Source organism: Alexandromys fortis, unplaced genomic scaffold, assembly GCF_014885135.2.
Source record: "Alexandromys fortis isolate MF-2015 unplaced genomic scaffold, M_Fortis_MF-2015_v1.1 scaffold_21, whole genome shotgun sequence".
Taxonomy (NCBI): Eukaryota; Metazoa; Chordata; class Mammalia; order Rodentia; family Cricetidae; genus Alexandromys; species Alexandromys fortis.
The window spans coordinates 1,806,168-1,825,369 of record NW_026067905.1 but is presented as its reverse complement, the minus strand read 5'-3'; the positions used below and the strand labels follow the sequence as shown (position 1 = coordinate 1,825,369).

The 19,202-nt window shown below is 40.1% G+C and overlaps 2 protein-coding genes across 8 annotated transcripts in view; one reads left to right on the top strand and one right to left on the bottom strand.

Moving 5' to 3' along the window:
• Positions 1-19,202, bottom strand: part of LOC126497316 (solute carrier organic anion transporter family member 1A5-like) — a 98,923-nt gene that overhangs the window by 59,079 nt on the left and 20,642 nt on the right. For 2 of the 4 annotated variants that reach the window (XM_050135279.1, XM_050135282.1), the window contains exons 2-3: positions 3,951-4,131; positions 943-1,055 (exon numbers count right to left, since the gene is read on the bottom strand). In XM_050135279.1, coding sequence (XP_049991236.1) covers positions 943-1,002 — 60 coding nt within the window. In that variant the 5' untranslated portion in view covers positions 1,003-1,055; positions 3,951-4,131. Of the gene's footprint in view, positions 1-942; positions 1,056-3,950; positions 4,132-10,915; positions 11,041-19,202 lie in introns of all 4 variants that reach the window. The other 2 variants (XM_050135281.1, XM_050135280.1) reach the window with 2 other exon arrangements.
• Iapp (islet amyloid polypeptide) overlaps positions 1-19,202 on the top strand; it is a 44,857-nt gene that overhangs the window by 17,809 nt on the left and 7,846 nt on the right. For 2 of the 4 annotated variants that reach the window (XM_050135304.1, XM_050135302.1), the window contains exon 2: positions 15,406-15,442. The exons of the other annotated variants lie outside the window; for them this stretch is intronic. The gene's annotated coding sequence lies outside the window, so the exon portion shown is untranslated. The remainder of the gene's footprint in view (positions 1-15,405; positions 15,443-19,202) is intronic. 4 annotated transcript variants of the gene reach the window in all.

The window sequence follows — 19,202 nt, the reverse complement described above, 5'->3', positions numbered from 1 at the left end:
GTCTCCTCTCTTTTACACTAATGTATGGAGTCCACTACATGTGACTAATGTAAATGAGCTTGTGATAGGATGATTTAGGAGGCAGTAGCTTAGAGAGGAGGCTGAGAGGGGCCCTGCAGAGACTAGAGCAGTGCTCAGAGTCCCTGGGTTAATGCACGTTCACATTTGGTGATTATACAAAGATGCCCTTGGAACTGTGAGGACAGCTATCTCAAAACTACTGAAAACCAAATAGTAAACTGAATGGATATTTTCTCTTACAAAATGATTGTAATATTGTCAAAACTCATAGACTATATTCATCTGACTAGATCATGAGCTCATCTTTGCTTATTAATAAACACAGAACCTCTGCTGGAGACCTGTTTCTTAGCTGTGACCCCTGACCTTCTGTTGGAAACTCCTGAGGGCTCCCACTGAACTGACCTCTGACCTCAGACTAAATTCCACACAGTATAATTCCATTCACACCTAAAATATTTTAAACCCCATGCTCCATTAAGGCATTCTAAATCAGTGTTTCTCAATTTTCCTATTGCTGTGCACTTTAACACAGTACATCATGTTCTGTTGATCCCCAACCATAAAATTATTTTTAATTGCTATTTTGTAACTGTAATTTTCCTACTGTGATGAATCATAAGGTAGATATCTGATAGGCAGAATATCTGATATGAGACTCCTGTGAAAGAGGACCCCTAAAGTCACAGTGACACACAAATAGAGAACCATCGCCCTAAATCATTCTTATGAAGTTTCCTGGACAAATTATCCTGGTCAGACAGCCCTAATTATAAAACCAACTTCTTTAAGGCTAGAAAATAACAAATTAGGTAAAATGGCTTTTCTGTTGGAAAACTGAGCAATGTAACAATGTCACAAGGACTATTAAAGCTTTTTTTAAAAGTCTCTCATTCATACACACATGAATACAATCCATACCTTGATCTTGGAAAAGCATCTCACCCCATGAGTTACAACTCTTTTCTCAGGTTCTGCCATGGTGTTCTTCTGATGGTTGCCAGATGCCTATGCTTTAAACGCCTTATTGCTGGCTTTGCAAGAGAGCAAACAGATATTGTTTAATAAAGTACTCACTTCACAACAAATCATCAATAAAAACTCTCTTAGGACTGGGGTGTATCTTCTTAGAAAATATTTTTAAAGTTAATTCTTTACTGATTCTTTGTCCCCAAATGAACCTGAACCATGCCCCAAAAAAACTAATTTAAAAAAAATACATTGTTCCTCAATCCTTCCAATACCTCTGCATTCACGCTAGTGGCATAAGGAGCCGTGGTGTATTGTGCAGTATACTCTTTTGTCCAATAAGCCTCCCCCACAAAATGTTCATTTTTTTTGGTTTTGTCTCTTATATTTATTCTTTGTGTTTTTTATATCATGCCTACTGGTTCCATCCATATCCCTCCCCACCATAGAATGAAATATAATAGAAAAAGAGGAGAAAAAAGAAAGAAGGGATAAATCTCATCATGAAAGCTACAGTGTGACACAGTGAGTCACACACTTTTACGTCATGCAGGCATTTATCCAAAGAAAAAAATCATTGATCTGGTTTGAGGCCCTTGGTCTCTGACATAGCAGGAACACTTAGGTCCTCATTGGGACTCTTCCTGGACATCCCGTTGCTGTCCTGTGTCCTGGAGATCCTGCAACCCTAAATCCAAAAGAATGACACCTCCCATTCCTGAACAGATCACGTATGGGGTGGATGTTGGGGTGGTCCTGGGCCTGGGTATTTGTATGGCTGGTCAGCCTGCCAGCTCTGTCCTGTCTTAGCCACCATCTGAAGAGATGAAAGAGATGAATGGTGAGCTGAGGGTGGCTTCACTGCCACTCAGAACAGTGATCATTACGTTTTAATGAGATATTGGTCTGGCTCAAGGCCTCTGGCACACCACTATCACTGGACCCTGACTAAATCTTCTCTCAGATATCCTGCTGATACCCCAAGACATGGAGAAGCTGCAATTATTTTTCTGCAAGATCAGTCCCATCACACACTTCACCATGTCATAGATGGGTAGATTTCAGGATAGGCCAACTCAAGGCCCAGGATGTGGGTCTGGGTGGTAGCTGAGCTGGTTGGTCCAGGTCACTGGTACCAATCACCTCATGTGAGGTGTGGAGCCAGCTTTCCCATGCCTATGGCTAGGTGGGGACTTCTCTCCCAAGTGTGGGAGTGGAGTCGGGGAGGCAGCTTTCTCATGGGGGGATGGGACAAGCTCTCCTGCTGCAATGTCCAGCTAGGAGTAGGGCCAGCTATCCCAGGGCCAATAAAGGACAGGCTGACTCAGCAGGACACTTGGATTTCAACATGGATGGTTCCTAAAAGTCCCTGTGGTAACACAGGCCATGAGCATCATCACAGACCCCAGCTGCAACAAGAACATGGACCTAGACATGCTCTCAACAGCTCCTCAGGCCTGGACATCACCAGGGCCCCAGTAGCAGCATAGACCACCCAGATCAATATGACCCCAGCAGCAGCAAGGTTCTTATACACAACATGTTCTCGAATTACAGCCAGACTCCAGACATTCATATGGTCTTTGGTGGTACCCTGAGCCACACACATCACAGACCCCAACTATGGTAGGACCTGGGGCCCAGACATGGTCCCTGGAAGCTTCCCGGACTCAGTTGTCACCAGAGCCCCAGGTAGTAGCGCAGGCAAATCTGATCAGCAAGGACACCACAGCAGAGTGGCCCTCAGACACCAACATGGCCCCAAGTGGCAGCTCAGGCCTTCGTCAGTATCAGGAGCCATGACATCAGATCAGACCCTGACTACAGAAAAACCACAGGGGTATAGGGTATCTTCTTACTCTGGGTTTCTATTGCTGTGATAAAATACAAGGATCAAAAGCAAATTAGAGAGGAAAGTGTGTCCTTCTGCTCACAGTTCTGTACCACAGTTCATAACCCAGGGAAGTCGGGGCAAGAACTCCCAGTAGCAACCTGGATGCAGTAGCAGAGGCAGAGGCCATAAAGGAACATTGCTTCCTACTTTGCTCCTCATGGCCTATACTGCCTGCCTTCTTATACAACCCAGAACCATCTGCCAGGCTGGTTCCACTCACAACGAGCTGGGTCCTCCCTCCCACATGGATCAAGGAAACACACCACAAGCTAGACCATCAGTCAAGCTCCTTGGGTCATTTTCTCAGTTGAGGTTCCCTGTCCCCAAATGACCCTAGCCTGTGTCAAGTTGGTATGAAACTGTTGAGCACAGCTGTGGAGGTGGTTCAACAGGTAATGTGTTTGATTCCTAAGCTTGAAGATCTTAGTTTGAATTCGTAGCAATGCAGTAAAAGGCTGAACTTCTCTGGACCTTCCTGTAACCCTAACTGTGGGAGAACACAGACAGCAGGATCCCTGCAGTGTGCCAAGTGAACAACGGACAGGTTCAGTGAAGAGTCTAAAGTTTCATAATGTCTAGAGGAAGATATTCAGTATTTACTGGTGGCCTCTATGATATGCACACCTGTATATGTACACCTGCACTTGCGTGCGCGCACGCGCACACACACACGTAAACCTTATACACAAACATATACATTGCTTTGTCTCTGTCTCCCTCTCTTTCTTTCTCTCTCTCACACACACATACACACACACATACACAAATACACACACACACCACTTGAAAAGGAACAATTTAACCAGTACTCTGAATGTTATAAAATTTTCTAGGAAGTGTTTTATTTTGACTGACCTTAAAAATGATGCCATAGGAAAAGATTTGGTTTGTTTGATTTCTGTTGAAAAAGCCAATGCAAATAACTATACTTAGTCTTTGGTGATATTAAAGATAGTCTCAGAATGTGTTAGATTCTGCCCTTAAACTAATGACAGTGTTGTTAAAATAAAGCTTTTTGATTCTTTAGCAAAGCAAATTACACCCTGGTGATACCCTTTGAACTCACTTGAAGAATGCTGCGTTTAAGAACATGAAGACATCTGCTGTGTTTGTTCACAACCTCTGCCTCACTGAGCCAACTAAAGCTGTTTGGCCAGGCTTCCTTCTTGAGGTCTTTACACTTCCAGACTTCCCTTGTGTCTCAAAAGGAGAAACAGTTTTCTAGGCCACTGTTGATTCACAGAAACCTGGGGAGATACAGAGTTTTAGTCAAGAAAGTAAAAACGACAGATAAGTCTACAATTGGGGACAAATCCAACACTTCCAGGTTTAAAAATATAGGGTTTAGGAAAAGAACAGACATGTAAACAAAGAACTATACATAGTTATGTATGACCTATATGTTATGAATGGACAAAAATGTCCCTCCCTGTATAAGTTATATGTAGATATTAGTATTTATATGCAATGAAGAAAAGTGACTTGTATTCCATTCAAAAGTACTAGCCTTGTCAATCTACTTAAATGTAGAGTAGTTTTCATCACCACCAAAATATTTTAACTTCACATTTATTCGAGAAAACCTATTTAACCATACTTGTATGATTTCTTAGCTGTATCCACCCCTCTAATTTATGAAAACCCTCTAAACAACATCCATTTACCAAGTAATCCAGAATAGCTCTAAGTTTATAAACGATTAAATTTAAAATGTTTGCCAAAAAGTTCCAAATATCAGTCACAACAGGGTAATTATGTATGACCATAGTGTATATACAGCCCTGCAGTAAAATGAATACTACTGAACACCTACTATGTGCAAGTCACATATGTGCCGGTCACAGCATGAAGCACCAAGGTGGAACAAAGAACAAGAAAAGCATTCTGTGTATAGAGAAGTGAAGTTCTATTAGACACCTCAGTCAACACCTAGATTCCTAGGAACCTATATGCTTCTCCTGGAAAAGATAAAATTTTCAGTAAATAAATATAAATAAATTAAGGTGCACTGGGATAGAATGGGACCATATATGCTGAGGCCCAACATACTTATTAAAGAAATAAGAAAGAAAATTCATAGGATATGGATGAAAATTATAGGGACTGTCTAAGCAGTTATGAACAGACGTAGGAATGAAACCCCAGACTCGAAACTGCAAGACCACTTAACTTCCTGAGAGGAGCTGATACTGGTGGTGGAAAGAATGGCAGGAGGGATCAATTTCCAGTAGAGAGGAGACTCCCATGATTTAAATCTACACCAAATATAGATGAACATCCACCTCTCAGTTCTCCTCACCTGCCTCTCTTTTCCTCATCCACAGTACAATCTTTCGTCAGTCTTCTCTTTCTTGTCTTTCTCCCTGTGCATCCCTGAGTCCGGGGTGATCTCCCCACCCATTCCTAAGAGGACTTACTCTTCTCCCATGTGAAAGCCGTATTCACTTTTCCCTAGTGGCTTAAAACATAACCATTCTCAATATCTACTCTTCTTTTTCTAGCCAAAAGAAGCCTGAGTTAACATCCAGAAGATCACTGGATGGCTCTTCCCGTGAACACTAAGTAATGATCCGGATAGTTTTTATCACTGCTTTGAAGATTCCTTTCAAAATGCTTTTGCTCTGTCAGAGAAGCTTTACAAACAAGGGCCTTGACTGTACCAACAATTACTGTGAAAAACATTATATCCTTTCAGATGCATTTTAAACATGTCCATAGAGGAAAAGAGGCAAAGCAATATCTGTTTCATTGATTCAACAAAACCTATGTAACCCAATGCTGAATCATGTAACAGTCCCCTGCTGAACACTTTGAAGCTAAATGAGAAATGTGCACAGAGTAAGTGGCAGTCACATGAACAGTGTGCCTCTGTTAGCACAGCATTGTTTAAACAGTGCTTCTGTTCCCAAGATCACACAGCGTCACAGACAAATACCTATCACTCATCAGTGCTCATGAAAACCGAATGTTACACTTGTACTAAGCAGACAACTCTGCTTCTTTAGCACCCAAACGAGGAGCGGGAACACACAACTCTGGTTCTCAAGCAAAAGAGCCCACAATCTGAACCACTTTGCGTTGTTTATATTATTGGAAAGATGTATGACAGAATGTCTGCTCTCTCAGGCATTTCAAGAATACAGTCAGAGTTGCTAAGTTGGTGGGTGAGCATGCTACAAAGCCGATCTCTAAAACACTAACTACCCTGTAGTACTGATACTCTATACACACTGAGCAGCAACCCTGGTAAGGGGAGACCCTTGGGCTGATGGTCCTTAATGGCATCTCTATCCCAGGGGAATACAACTCTGTACAAGGTGAATAAACACACTCACTCATGCTCAGTATCCAAACAGTTTGTGATTATCAGTACATACACACTGTTCATTCCACCATACTCTGTACTATTGAATTAAAGAATCAAAGGTTTTGCTTTACCATGGTCAAACAAATAATACATACATGAGGAAACCTTAGGAGACGATCCTCTCCCTGGTGAGGGAAGAAAAGGTAACAGCAGCAAAAATCTAATGAAAAGCACCTTTTCTGGAATTCTCAAATTGGCTCTAACTGTTAGAGCCAGCCTATTAGGTGTTGCCCAGCTGAAATGCTTTCAACCGATACCAAGCCAAGAAAGGGCATGGAGAATCAACAGTGATTTCTTGTTTGGTTCCCAGCAAAATCATTTCACTTTGGTCAGCTTTCTCCAGTCAGAAACCAAAGAAGAGAATACTAAATTCCACCTGTTAATGCTGAACACTTTTATTTCCTACACTGAAGGTTCCTGGAAAGTGTGGCCCTAGAGAAAACTTAATCAGGCATCAAGAACATTACCCATTCGTGTGGTTTTACCACGGAAAAGAAGGTTGGAACACAGACAAACCCTTCACCCACAATCTAGCCAGTTTGTGACTTTGGATGTGTTCTAAGTCTAGACTAAGAGGCAAGCAAAATTAGAAATTCAAAACTTGAGGTCTGCCTTTAAAGGAGCCACCTGTGACATCATTGTGTCATCAGCGGCATTTCCTGTACCACGCAGACCTAGAGAATGAAGAGGTGGTTGCAGGAGATGCAGTTCCCACACTGGAGACTCTTGTTTTGACCTAGGTCTCACCATGAAGCTTTAAGCTCTCTAGTGCACAGTCCTGTTGAGCCCATACTTCCTAGCTAAAGCAAGAATCAGGCCAAGCCACAGCGGAGAGTGCTCCTTCTCGATACCCAGTTGTTCAATGTTTGTTACCCCTCTGCATCATTGCCGTCCCCTCACCACTGCCAGCAAAAATTGTCAGGTTGTCATACCTAGCACTAGAACATCTGGCACGCTGTTTCCTCGGGATGGCATCTCCCACCCTCTTTGTCTGCAAGTCTCCACTGATCTCCACTGCATCCAGAACTGCACCCAATCTAGACTGAAGCATTCTCTGCAGTTGCTGCAGTTGCTGAAAAAAGCTTGCCTATTCTGCTCACTATCCAATATGGTTTTCCTCAGAGAGCAATGCAATGGACATTTAATTTTATATAGTCTCAATTATTCACCTTTTTAATCTACACAGGCAGAGTTTAGGAACAAAAATAGATATCTTAATCTTGTGGAAGAAAATAGATGAACTTTTTCTTCTCATTTAAAAAAAGAGTTTACCTCTTTTCATGTACCCCTCATATCTGAAAATACAGCAAAACTGCAGAGTTTTCCACTAATACATTTATGTTTGCATTTTCTCACTCATATCTAAAACAGGAGGAGACATCTGAAGAGTGTCAGGTGTGAGACAACATTGTGACTTTAATCCCAGATATGCTGACTTGTCTATATGGAATTTTAGCCTGTTTATATTGAAGGACAGGAATATTTATGTCTATCATGCAAAACTGTTAGAAAGAATGAAGTGTATAACTGCCATCAGCACCCTCACAGGGAGCTGGAGTTAAACAGTCACCCTGTCAATGGCAGTGAATATTATTCATTCACTCCACAAATGTTTATTAAGGCTTTACTAAATTCCCAGCATAGTTGTAGGTGTTAGGGAGCTGAAGATGAAGAAGATGAAGCTTGCGCTTACTCTCAAGCGATCTCAGAAGCTATGGGAGAGATAGATCATTAACTGGCAATTGGTAGTTATTGCCATGATGCAGTCAATGACAGAGGGGAAAGAAATATTAATGAGAACCATTCTCATGTCTGTGTCACCTGGGTGCAGTTTAATAGTTTAGCTGCTTATGCTTTAAAATGAGTACAAGTTTGAAGATCTGTTTGCAAACTGCATGCTTTAGGACAGACCACTCAGTTTCTCTAACCACAAATGAAAACAGCATCTATCGTTCTCAAAGTTGTGGATGCTGGAAAAATTCAGGCCCCTTTCCGCCTTATCTGAAGGTCAGAGAGTTTGGAGACTAACAGGGTTAATTGCACGTTCTAAACCAGGAGGTGGTTGCTTAGCTCTTTTGAAGTTAAGGTTGCTTGGTGCCACCCTGACAGGTGGTCAGGATATGCAGGTGTGCTTCTGCTCCTTTCTTTTGTAACTTTGAGGTCATCTAGGGAAGGGAGGTCTTCAGCATACTTGACCTAAATGACTTGGGGCACCTGCTATCTAGACAACAGAATGCTAATGATCGTGTGTCTCGGAGTTGACTGTGTGAGTTAACCTTTGTATCATGTTAATCAAATCTTTTGTTAGCTTCTCCCCCAGTTTACATTGGGTATAAAAGCTGTGGAAAAATAAGTGCAGGGATTTCAGGGTTTCAGTAATCCCTGAAATACCCTTCTGATACTGTCTTATGTTTTCTTACTTATTATTTTTGTCTTCATATTCTTTACTTATATTTCTTTAATTCCAATGCCCCTACCCTGGTAAATAGTTTTGTCAAGGCCAGTCCTCAATATATGGTGCCCAATGTGGGGAAAAAACCTATAACCCTGGATGAGAAAATAGAATTCATGACAGATACCAAAAGAATTTAATGTGAGAAAACAGTCACAAAGGTACAAAAAGAGTTAGAAAGCAGGTTAAAGGCCATGTTGGAAGGGGAAAGAGCTGAGATGCACAGGCTAGAGTTCTCAAGATCAGAAAGCCACCACTAGAAGCTAGAAAAGCCCTGGTATTTTTCCCTTCTCCATAAGCCCAATATCACACAAATATTTTCCAATAGCATAACCTAACAGAGTCTTATGAACAGGGATACTTAGTCTTCAGCCTCTGGGATACAGAATGGGTAGAGCATGGGAGAGAATGAATGTGAAACCAGATGAACATTGACAAAGACAACCATAATTTTCACTGCAAAATTAAATATGTTTAATGCATATTATAAAATTGGCGTGCAAACAACAGTCAACTAATGGTAGATGTCTGATGATGCACGATAGAATTATGTCCTCAGTGCTATTCAGACTGGATCAGGAAAAAGATCCTTGAATATTTCAGCAGCTCTTACGTCCTATACTCACCTCTCTGAGTCACACTAAACACAAGGTTTACCATCAAGTCAACTGATTTTTCTTTATTGACTTGAATGTATGGATTCATTCCTTCTGTGTCATTGAAAAAGAGCCACAGTACCAGGTCTTCATAGAATACAGTGTGCCCACAAACAGAATACTAACTGTTTGGAGGCTTACTGCCAGGAAATCCACTTGCCAAAAGAGACAAGCCACCACATTCTGAAACACCAGCATATTTATTGTTCAACATGATATTTTGGACTCCATGTGTGATGTGTGGTTTATTGGTTGAGTGACTAGCACATAAGAAAAGTTTAAATGAGCTTTTGTTCCTGAAAAACTGCTGCTACACTGGAAGACACAGCTCTGAACTCATTTAGATAACACATTATCCGGATAAGGCTGGATATCATAAGAGATCATAGATAATAAATAATGAACATCCACCTGATGTAGTTTTCACATATTTTAAGCATCACTCTGGAAACTTGTCACATCAGTGCATTCAACCCACATCAAGCCCAGTCACATGGGTACTGTTGTCCAACTTTAAGGGTACAGGACTTAAAGTACAGAGAGGTCTAACAACTGTCTAAGGTCATATAGGTCACAAGTGGTAAAGTCAATATTTGCCCCTGGAGATTTTTGCCATCTGCAGCAATCTGTCCTTCTCAAGTGCATGTGTCTGTGTGTAAGATCTGAGAAAGAGTCTTCTAAATGGGTTTACAATAAAATTTGTTTTAATTCTCTTTTGGAAGTTTCTATATTGTTTTCTATAAGTGTCATTGGAGATTATTTGCCAGTTAAAAATGGTGGAGGATCTAGAGACCTACCACTTAAGAGCTCTTGATGCTTGATCAGAGGACTGCACATTAGCCCCAAGTATTGGCCAGAGGATTGTGCATGGGACCCTAGCACATAAACATCTGGAACTCCAGTGCACTTCAGATGGAGAGGCAGGAGGATGGTTATGAGTCTAAGGTGAGCCTGATGTTCATAGTGGACTCCATGTTAACCAAAGTACACCGAGTGAGCCTGCCTCAACAAGAAAAAAGTTTGAAGACAGTCGTAAAATTGACTCTTTAATATTAACAAGAATATTATGGGGGGATGAGGAGGGAAATGGGAGAAGGGGAGGAGGTGGAAATTTTTAATAATAATAATAATAAAAAAATCCAGTACAAAAAAAGAATATTATGCACGTCTGGGCCAGCCTGATGTTGAATTTTAGCTATTCTTGTTAATTATTATCTAAATATTATATGTCACTCAGCACATCTGTTAAGTCTCCTTCCTCATTTGTTCCCTTCTTTATCTTTATATATTTTTGAGTTTAATGAAACAGTCCAAGGCCATCCTGAATTTCTACCCAGAGACACTGAATAGCCAACAAATACATTGAGTCACGGGTCAGAATTCCCTACTGGATGCATGTGTTGGCTGTCAGAGCACTGTGATTCAGATTTCTATGTGGGAGATGGAAAACAAAATACTGGTTTGACCTTCACAAAGGAAACAGCATGTGGTTCCAATTAAACATCGGGGATAATCAGGGCTTGGTTTCATCATAGGCGTGTCTATGTGTAACTTACCATCAGCATCAGGCTTCGGATCATTAGACAACTTCCAGTGTTCAATTTGTAGCCATGTGCCTTTGTGTTTACACTTCTCATGGGCTATTAGATCAAGAGGAGCACCGAAGGTAAGACAGAACCTCCTGAGTTTAAGAAAAACGACTCGATAAATTATATTCTCCTGAACCCCAGACGTTATTTTTGATTCAAAATTTTATCTAGTACTGCATTATGTGATTTTATTGCTCAGAAATTTATTTTTTAAAAGAAATGAGTAAGGAAATTTGTATATGCCTAGGCATTTCATGCTGTGGGAAATATCTGCAAATAAAGATACCAAAAAATTCTCTTATGTCCTAAATTTTAAAGAAAATTAACACTGCAAACATTTATTAATTCCTTAAAAACATTCTAAGACTTCAGGTGTGAAACTTGAAAGATCATGAGCGACTTTTTTCTGATTTTAATAACTTAACATATAGAATAAATGCCAAGTTACAAGCATGCCATCTTTGAATTGATTTAACAGGTCATTTTCATGCACACAATGTTAATTGAAAGTGTGTATCGTACATTAAATGACATCATATGTAAGAAAGAAGACATATGCTTGTAGTAAATATTGCCAGATATCATAATAAGCTTCATACACTATCTATACATCATCCACTTTAGGTGGAACCATCAATTTAAATACAATCATTTTAGAAGTTAATGATAAATATAAGTAACACCTTTGGGGATCAATTTAGATAAAGAAGAAAGGGCAAAGGTCAAAGAGAACCAAAGGCTGTTTCCCCAGCAGCTTTGATAACTAACATACAGAGTGAAGTTGGGATAAAGGTGAAAAGAAGAAATTCAGATTTTGATATAAAGAGTGTTCCACAGACAGGTGGGTATGCCCACTGGGTGATGGGACACGAGTCACACAGTTGATTATCTGCATAATAGAGGACCGTGTCACCTCAATGCAGAAAGATGGGCCACTGGATCAGAAGGGGGAGACTTTGTTGCCCTGCTACATCTGAGTTTGTAGCCCCTCTTTTTCATTTGTTTTAAATTTTAATTATCATTGGTGTGGGTATGTGTATGTTTTCTGTACACAAATACAAACACAGGTGTGCCATGGAATAGTTGTGGAGGGCACAGGACAAATTTTAAAAATCTGTCCTTTCTTTCCATTGCGTGAGTTTTGGAGGCCAACATGAGGTTCTCAAGTTTAGTGACAAGTGCCTTTACCCATGGAGTCACCTTACTATCTCCAGATGTTTTCGTCCTTTGCATCCTTATCTCCCTGGCTCGTGCAGCTGCTTCCCTCGTGCCTCCTTTAAACATCTGAAACACTAATTTTCACTGGTCCTGCAATTATTTCATTCTGCTCTGAGAACTAGCCACATATACCCTTATTATCTCCTACATACAGCCATCATGACAAGGTCCTATAGATAGTATTTGGTGACCAATAAATGGTCATCTCTATTGCCTAGAGTCTTATAAATATCTCCATAAAATTTTGCTCTTTTATTGTTAAGAAACTTCTTTTTTCTCAATTTCAACATCTTACCAACTTCAGACTACTTCAGGACTGACTTTGAAATATAAATGGGCAGCCCTTGATCAGGTACTATCTTCTATTCAAGACACTACTGCACACCATTGCATATCACTCGCTGCAGAAAACAGAAGTGCCTATTTCTTATTTCAGGGTAAGTTTATGGAGGTGAGATTCTACAGAGAATTAGGGTGACCATAGTACAACATGATGAATCTAATTCCAATTGGTGTTGGAGGCTGAACTTCACATCATGGTCTAGTTACAAAAAATACACCCAAAAGAGTGAATAAGAAAAGAACCAAGTAGGCTCTGACTGTTGGGAGTCTTGGCCATTTCTGTAGCCATATGGAATGAAGGATTTGAGTTCAATTGTCCTTGGAATGGGTGAAGGATATTCTTTTTAATATTACTAAAGTTCTATGATCTCTCTGCAATAATCACACCCATAGGTTATGGAGTGTGTGTAAAGAGGAAAACATTTACTTAAAGAACCTAACAGAATGGGGTATATTCCCTCAAGTTCTCTAAGGGGCAACTGTGTTCTTTTTGCTAGACTTCCACAAATACATTGGACAAAGGATTTTCATTGTCATAAAAAATCAATGAATCATTCTGCCCTGGATTCCCTCCAACCCCTGAAATACCATGAGTAGGACATTTAAATCTTTGCAATTCTCTTGGGATTTTGGTCTTCAGATTCCTACCAGAATTATATATTGTATGTTCTGTTTAAAGAATTCTCAACCTTCTCTAGAAGAACCTCCAAACTCTTCCACCTTCATAAAACCAGTTCCAAAGGAGTGAGGTCACGTGTTCAGGTAAATCACAGCAATGACCCCATTCCATGGAGGAGATTTTCTTTGTAACTTTTACTTTAAGAAGGCACGTGTGTATATCAATGTGGATAATACATGCTATTGTGCACATACATGGAAATTAGATGATGTATCTGGGAAGTCAATTCTCTCCTTCAACCATATCTGGCTAGATTCTGTTCATGGCTGAGAAACTTACTAACAGTAAACCAAAACTGATCTATTTGGTGGAGGAAATCTCACGATAGCACAGTGTTCAGGCTGTAGCACATCTATGCCTACTGCTCTCATTCAGATCTCTAGTGAGAAGGAAAAGAAACATGAAAATGTGAGGTTTGGTGGAGAAAGTATAGGGGAAGGGGAGGAGAGCACACAGCAGGTGGCTGATTATGGGTTAAAAGTTATATGCTTGGGTGTCAGGTTGGCAAGTAAACTTATGATGGTTAATACTGGTGGTCACCTTGACAGGTATAGAATTGTGAAAGAGCTAGAATAGTCTAAGAAATGGTGTGGGAAGTCCTTCTGTCTATGTTTTGCTTTTATTGGTTAACAAATAAAGCTGTTTCAGCCAGTGGCTTAGCAGAATATAGCCAGGATGGAAGACCTATATATAGAGAGAGTAGGCAGAGTCAGGGAGGAGCCATGTAGCCACCCCCAGGAGGAAGATGACTTCTCCTGAGCCCACCAGAACCTTGCCAGTAAGCCACAGCCATTGGCTTACTGGCAATTACTATGTGATGATACATAGATTAATAGAAATGGGTTAATTTAAGATATAAGAGTTAGCCAAAAATATACTTAAGCTATTGGCCATACAGTATTGTAATTAATACAGATTTCTGTGTGGTTATTTTGATTCTGGGCAGCTGGGAACAAACAAGCAGCCTCTGCCAACAAAAAAAATAAATTTTTAGGCATGTCTGTGAATGACTAGGGTTAACTGCATAGGGAAAACCAACCCAAAATGCAGCACTGTTCAAAGGTCTAGGGTGCTAAATGGGGTAATTATAAGAGAGTGAGCTGACATCCATCTCTCTTTACTCTCTGCATACAATGCGATGTAACCAGTTATAACAGGGGCCTTCCATGATGCCTTGCCTCAAACTAGAAACCATAGTAAGATTTTCCTTCCTTCAGTTGACCTTTTCATAAATTGAGTAGAAATTATTCAAGACATTAAAAAGGTTGCTATTTATCAGTAAAAATGTTATTGTGTATATTAGAACTCAATATAGTTATTATTAGTAGAAAATAATTAAACCATTTAATAGAAACCCATGTAAACATTAGAAATTAAATAACAAAAAATACAAAAATGGTGCACATGGTAAAACAGAAAAAAGTCCTTGAACCTTATTTTTCGATGCACCTGTCTTATGTTTCTCTAATGAGACCTTCTTAGCATTCCAGAAGCATCTCCTGCTGTGGTATTTGGAGCACAGCATCATCAATGTGATTTCCAAATCTTGGACTCAAATGTAGCTGCAATTTGGTATTTCATTCTGTATGAATAGCAAGTATCTATGTGTAACTCCATCAGGAATATCTTTATACTAAAACCTTTCTTTATCCTTAAATTTCTGTGTGTGTGGAGGGATGAGTGTGTGTGTGTGCGCCTGCATGCGCCTATGTGAATATATGCTGTTTGTGCATAAGCACATGCATTCATGTGTGTATTCATACATGTGTGTCCATGCTTTTGTTCTAGTATATATACACATGGAATCCTAGTGACCTAGAGAAAAATCAAAGTGACCAAGGCATAATGGTCTTCCCAGGTAGAATGAAAACATAACCCATGGTCATTTTAAAGACTGAAAACAGAAGTTAAACAGAAATGGGTGAGGAATCGGTGAATCCAGCTGATTTTTCTAGTCTGAGAATATGGGTGAGGGATGATTGCGAAGAAGTTAATCAAGAGCATGAGAAATGGGCAGGGAGTATTCAGTGTGCTTTAATGTGTACTTGCTCATAGTAGTTTCTTATGACCTCTTGTAGCCCTGTGAGAGCCACCATAATGGTGGTGGGAAAGACATAGTATTGGGAGCTCAAGGCAGCCAGTCAATCACACCCTCAGTCAGAAACGGGATGAGATAAGGATTGGCACTCAGCTCACTTCCTCCTTCTATTCTATTCAGGACTACAGCCAGTGGGCTGAAGCTGCTCACAGTCAAGGTGAGTCTTTGTTGAGCTAACAACTGTGGAGACTCACTTCTGTACAGCTACACTGGAGTTCCTGCATGTTTACAGATGAACAAACATGAATTATAATATAAACACCACAAGGAAATGACCTGAGTTTCATAGCCTAAGCTATCCTCCACGTGTCAATGGTTTCAGGAAACCTATAAGCAAGTGGCCTTGTAGCCTCCCAATAAGGTTATTTGTTAGAGTTGGCAGAGCCACAGAGATTTCAGTTATGCAACATGGTTGAGGACATATTGTTATGAATAGAGAATGAATCAACAAAGACCAAAGCATATGCCCAAAATAAGGGAAATAGGACCAGAACGAATGGCAGTGCTTCGCTAGTGAGGAAGGTGAATGCAAAATCAAATAATGGAAAATTCCTATGAAACATTTAAACCACCTGTTTCTGCAAAAAATTTGTAGATAGCTTTAACTTGGAGACTGAATCAAATTAATATCAGTATACCCAACAATACCATCTTCAGCTCACCATGAAAATTAATATCAGTATACCCAACAATACCATCTTCAGTGCACCAAGAAAATTTTAAAGCAACTCCCTAGAGGATATTATTTTAAGAGTTTGATTTTTGTTTATTTTAATTTCCTTTATTTTAATTGTGAGTATATGGGTGTATCTGTATGAGGGCAGGCACATGTAAGTAGAGGATCCCACAGAGGTACGAGGTGACAAATCTGCTGGGGCTGGAGTTACAGACAGTTATTGCAAGCCTCCCAACATAGGTGCAGGGAAGTGGACTGGAGTACTCTGGGGAAACAGTAGGTGCTCTTAATCACTGTAGCCATCGCTCAAGCCACCCTGAAAGATGCTGCCATGTAATGTAGATGGATGTGCATTCCATATAACGTAGATAGACGTAGGTTAAATACAAACTGCAGCCATTCTGAGCTCATCTAATCTCCGGTTCTCAACACATTAGCTGTGTCACAGGAAGAGTCTTGATTCACACAACCAAAGAAAGAACGGAGATGCTAATTAGCTATGGTCACAGGCTTCATTTCCCCCAACTTTTTTCAAAAGACAGTTAATTATGACTCACTGGTACTCGTTAATGTAATTAGATGAAATTTTAGATTTATTTCTAACCAGGCCATGATTATGCTTTTGTGGAAAGGCATCTTTTTTCAATTCTGCCTCTGCAATAGCTGAAAGGGTCTTAGACAATGCAGCAAATGGATGTAATTTCCTTACTCCAACTCCTTTTCTTTGTCATCCCATTGGACCTACCATCATGCAGATACGGCTGTCCTTTCCTCTGGATGACCGTGTTTGTCTACCACTTGCAATTTTAAATAAACCACCTCCAAAACACCACTTTTAGGTGACGCAGGTTTTCAATTCTTCTCTCAAAGGAGCACTGAGTACTTTCTAATTAAAAATGTACTTTAGGATGTGAGGGCGATCTGGCTGTGCACTCTGTCGTGCTGTTGCTCACCAGGGTTAATGCAACTGAACACCTGACTAGGCAGGGATCCTTTCCACTAATTCAGGAAACCCTGCCTAAAAATGGTGCTACCCACAGTGATGTGGCCATACAGCATCAATTAATATAAAACAGTCCGCACACAAACATGCCCACAGGTCAACCCAACATAAACAATTTCTCATGGAGACTCTCCTCCAAGCTGATACTAGGTTGTATCAAGTGGACAATCGAAGCTAACCTTGACACCAGCATAAACTGTGTAGGTAACTTACAGGATATTCTGGATATGTGGCAAGACCCTGTCACAAAACAACCAAAAGGAAAAAAGAAAGTAAAACAAAAGAAGAGTAAAAATAAAAAGGAATAATTTGGGTCAAACTTATTTCTTTGCCTCTGATAAAATTACTGCTGAACACTGAGAGTTGATACTTCCATAAATGAATTTATGCATTTTAAAATTTAGATAAGTCTCATTCACCAAATGACTGGGGGACTAAAAAATTATATGTACTGCCTTTGAGGAGGTCTCATACATCAATAAGACTGAAAAAAGCATAATAACACAGTTTTATGTACCATCCCATAAACCCCTCGTGGATCTGAGCATCACAAGGGCCTTGAGACACAATGCCCTCCACCTGACCCACTGCCACAGCCTTCCCTGCCAAGCTCTACTCTAGCTACCAGCAAGATCACCTAGTTAGCAAACTCTAACTAATGTAATAGTTCCTCCAACTTTTTAATTTTGTGTGTATCTCCAAAGCAGATGCATGTTTTAATAAGAGTCTTTTTGTTGTTTTCTTTTTTTTAATTAATAGGACTGGTTCACCTCTGTTCACAATTTTAACACACTCAAAGCCAAAAAGATAAGTCTAAAGGATCTTTGGAGATCTGTAATAAAATATTACAACTTTTCTCACAAATAATATCACAGAAAATAATTTTCACAAGAGTAATAAAGCACCAGGTTAATCACACAGTCTCACTCCGTACCAGACTCACAATGCAGTCAACTCATTACATTTTAGCTTGTATATACAGGACACTCGCCCTACTCAATATTCATGTAAACCTAAAGATACTGTTTAGACATGGAAAGTTCATAGGGGAGAGTTCTTCCCCACAGCTGCTCACGTTCTGGTCAGTAATGAGCTTTTCTATTGTACTACTGGGCTCTGCTGGTTTGCGTGTTTGGCTGACTTCATCTGGAATGGCCACATCACATCAGCAGCCCTTGTCTGCATGCTACCCTATGCTGAAATGGCTTTAGAACGTTTTCCATCACCCCCACCCCCAATTACTACTGCTGAATGCTTCTAAACCAGCTAGACCTGAAGTTCCACCAAAGCAGAAATTCAATCCACTTTACCTCTAAGTCACCTCCCCACCCCTCATGCACTTCAGAATCTGGAACAAAAGAGATGCTGGGACTGGGACAGAGTCGTGGAGTGCTGCCTAGTGTGCAAGGAGCCTGGGGTTCAATCCCAGAATAGGAGGGGTCAAGTTTATACATTTAAAATGTTGATTTTTTTCAACTTTTTGATAAAAAAGTATAGCCCAAAACATATTAGAAAAAAATTTCACAGACCAAGAATAAAGAAAATATCCAAAGGGTTTTCATGAAGTGTGTTAACAGTCACACTGAAAAATCAGGAATGCTTTCTTTCTATTAGGAAATCTTTTTTTTTTTTCAGATATACCAGTAGTTAAGATGGTATAGCAGCCAAAGTGGTCATAGCTGACATGTAATGCCTATAAAAGTCTAAATAAAAATAATAGGCTACCTATCAAACATAAAGATTCATTTACAGCAGAGATTCGTGGCTAATTGCCATGAATAGCATCTGCAATACTGTCACCTGGGAGATGAGGCAAGATTAGGAGTTCAAGGTTATCCTTGCCTACACATGAAATTCTGTACCAGACTGGCCAACATGGGGCTGTACATCAAAACAGAGTAAAATAGTTTAAATGGAATAAAGATATGATCAGAACAAAAAAAGGCCATGAGTTTTCCTGTGCCCTTTCTTTCACAAAGCAATAAAGAACAAAATCCATTTGAGGAAAGGTCAGGGGTTGAGGAGACAACTCAGTCAGTGAAGCGCTTGCCTCACACTATGGCACACATTTAGAACCCATGTGGAACTGTGGGGCATGTTGGTGTGCTCACCTAAGCCCAGAGTGTGAGAAGGTGACAGAAGGGTTTTAGGGTGCCTTTGTCCTAAATGTCTAGCAATTGCCAGGTCAATGACAGAGACTGTCTCAAAGGAGACAATTCAGTCCTTCTAAGGATGACT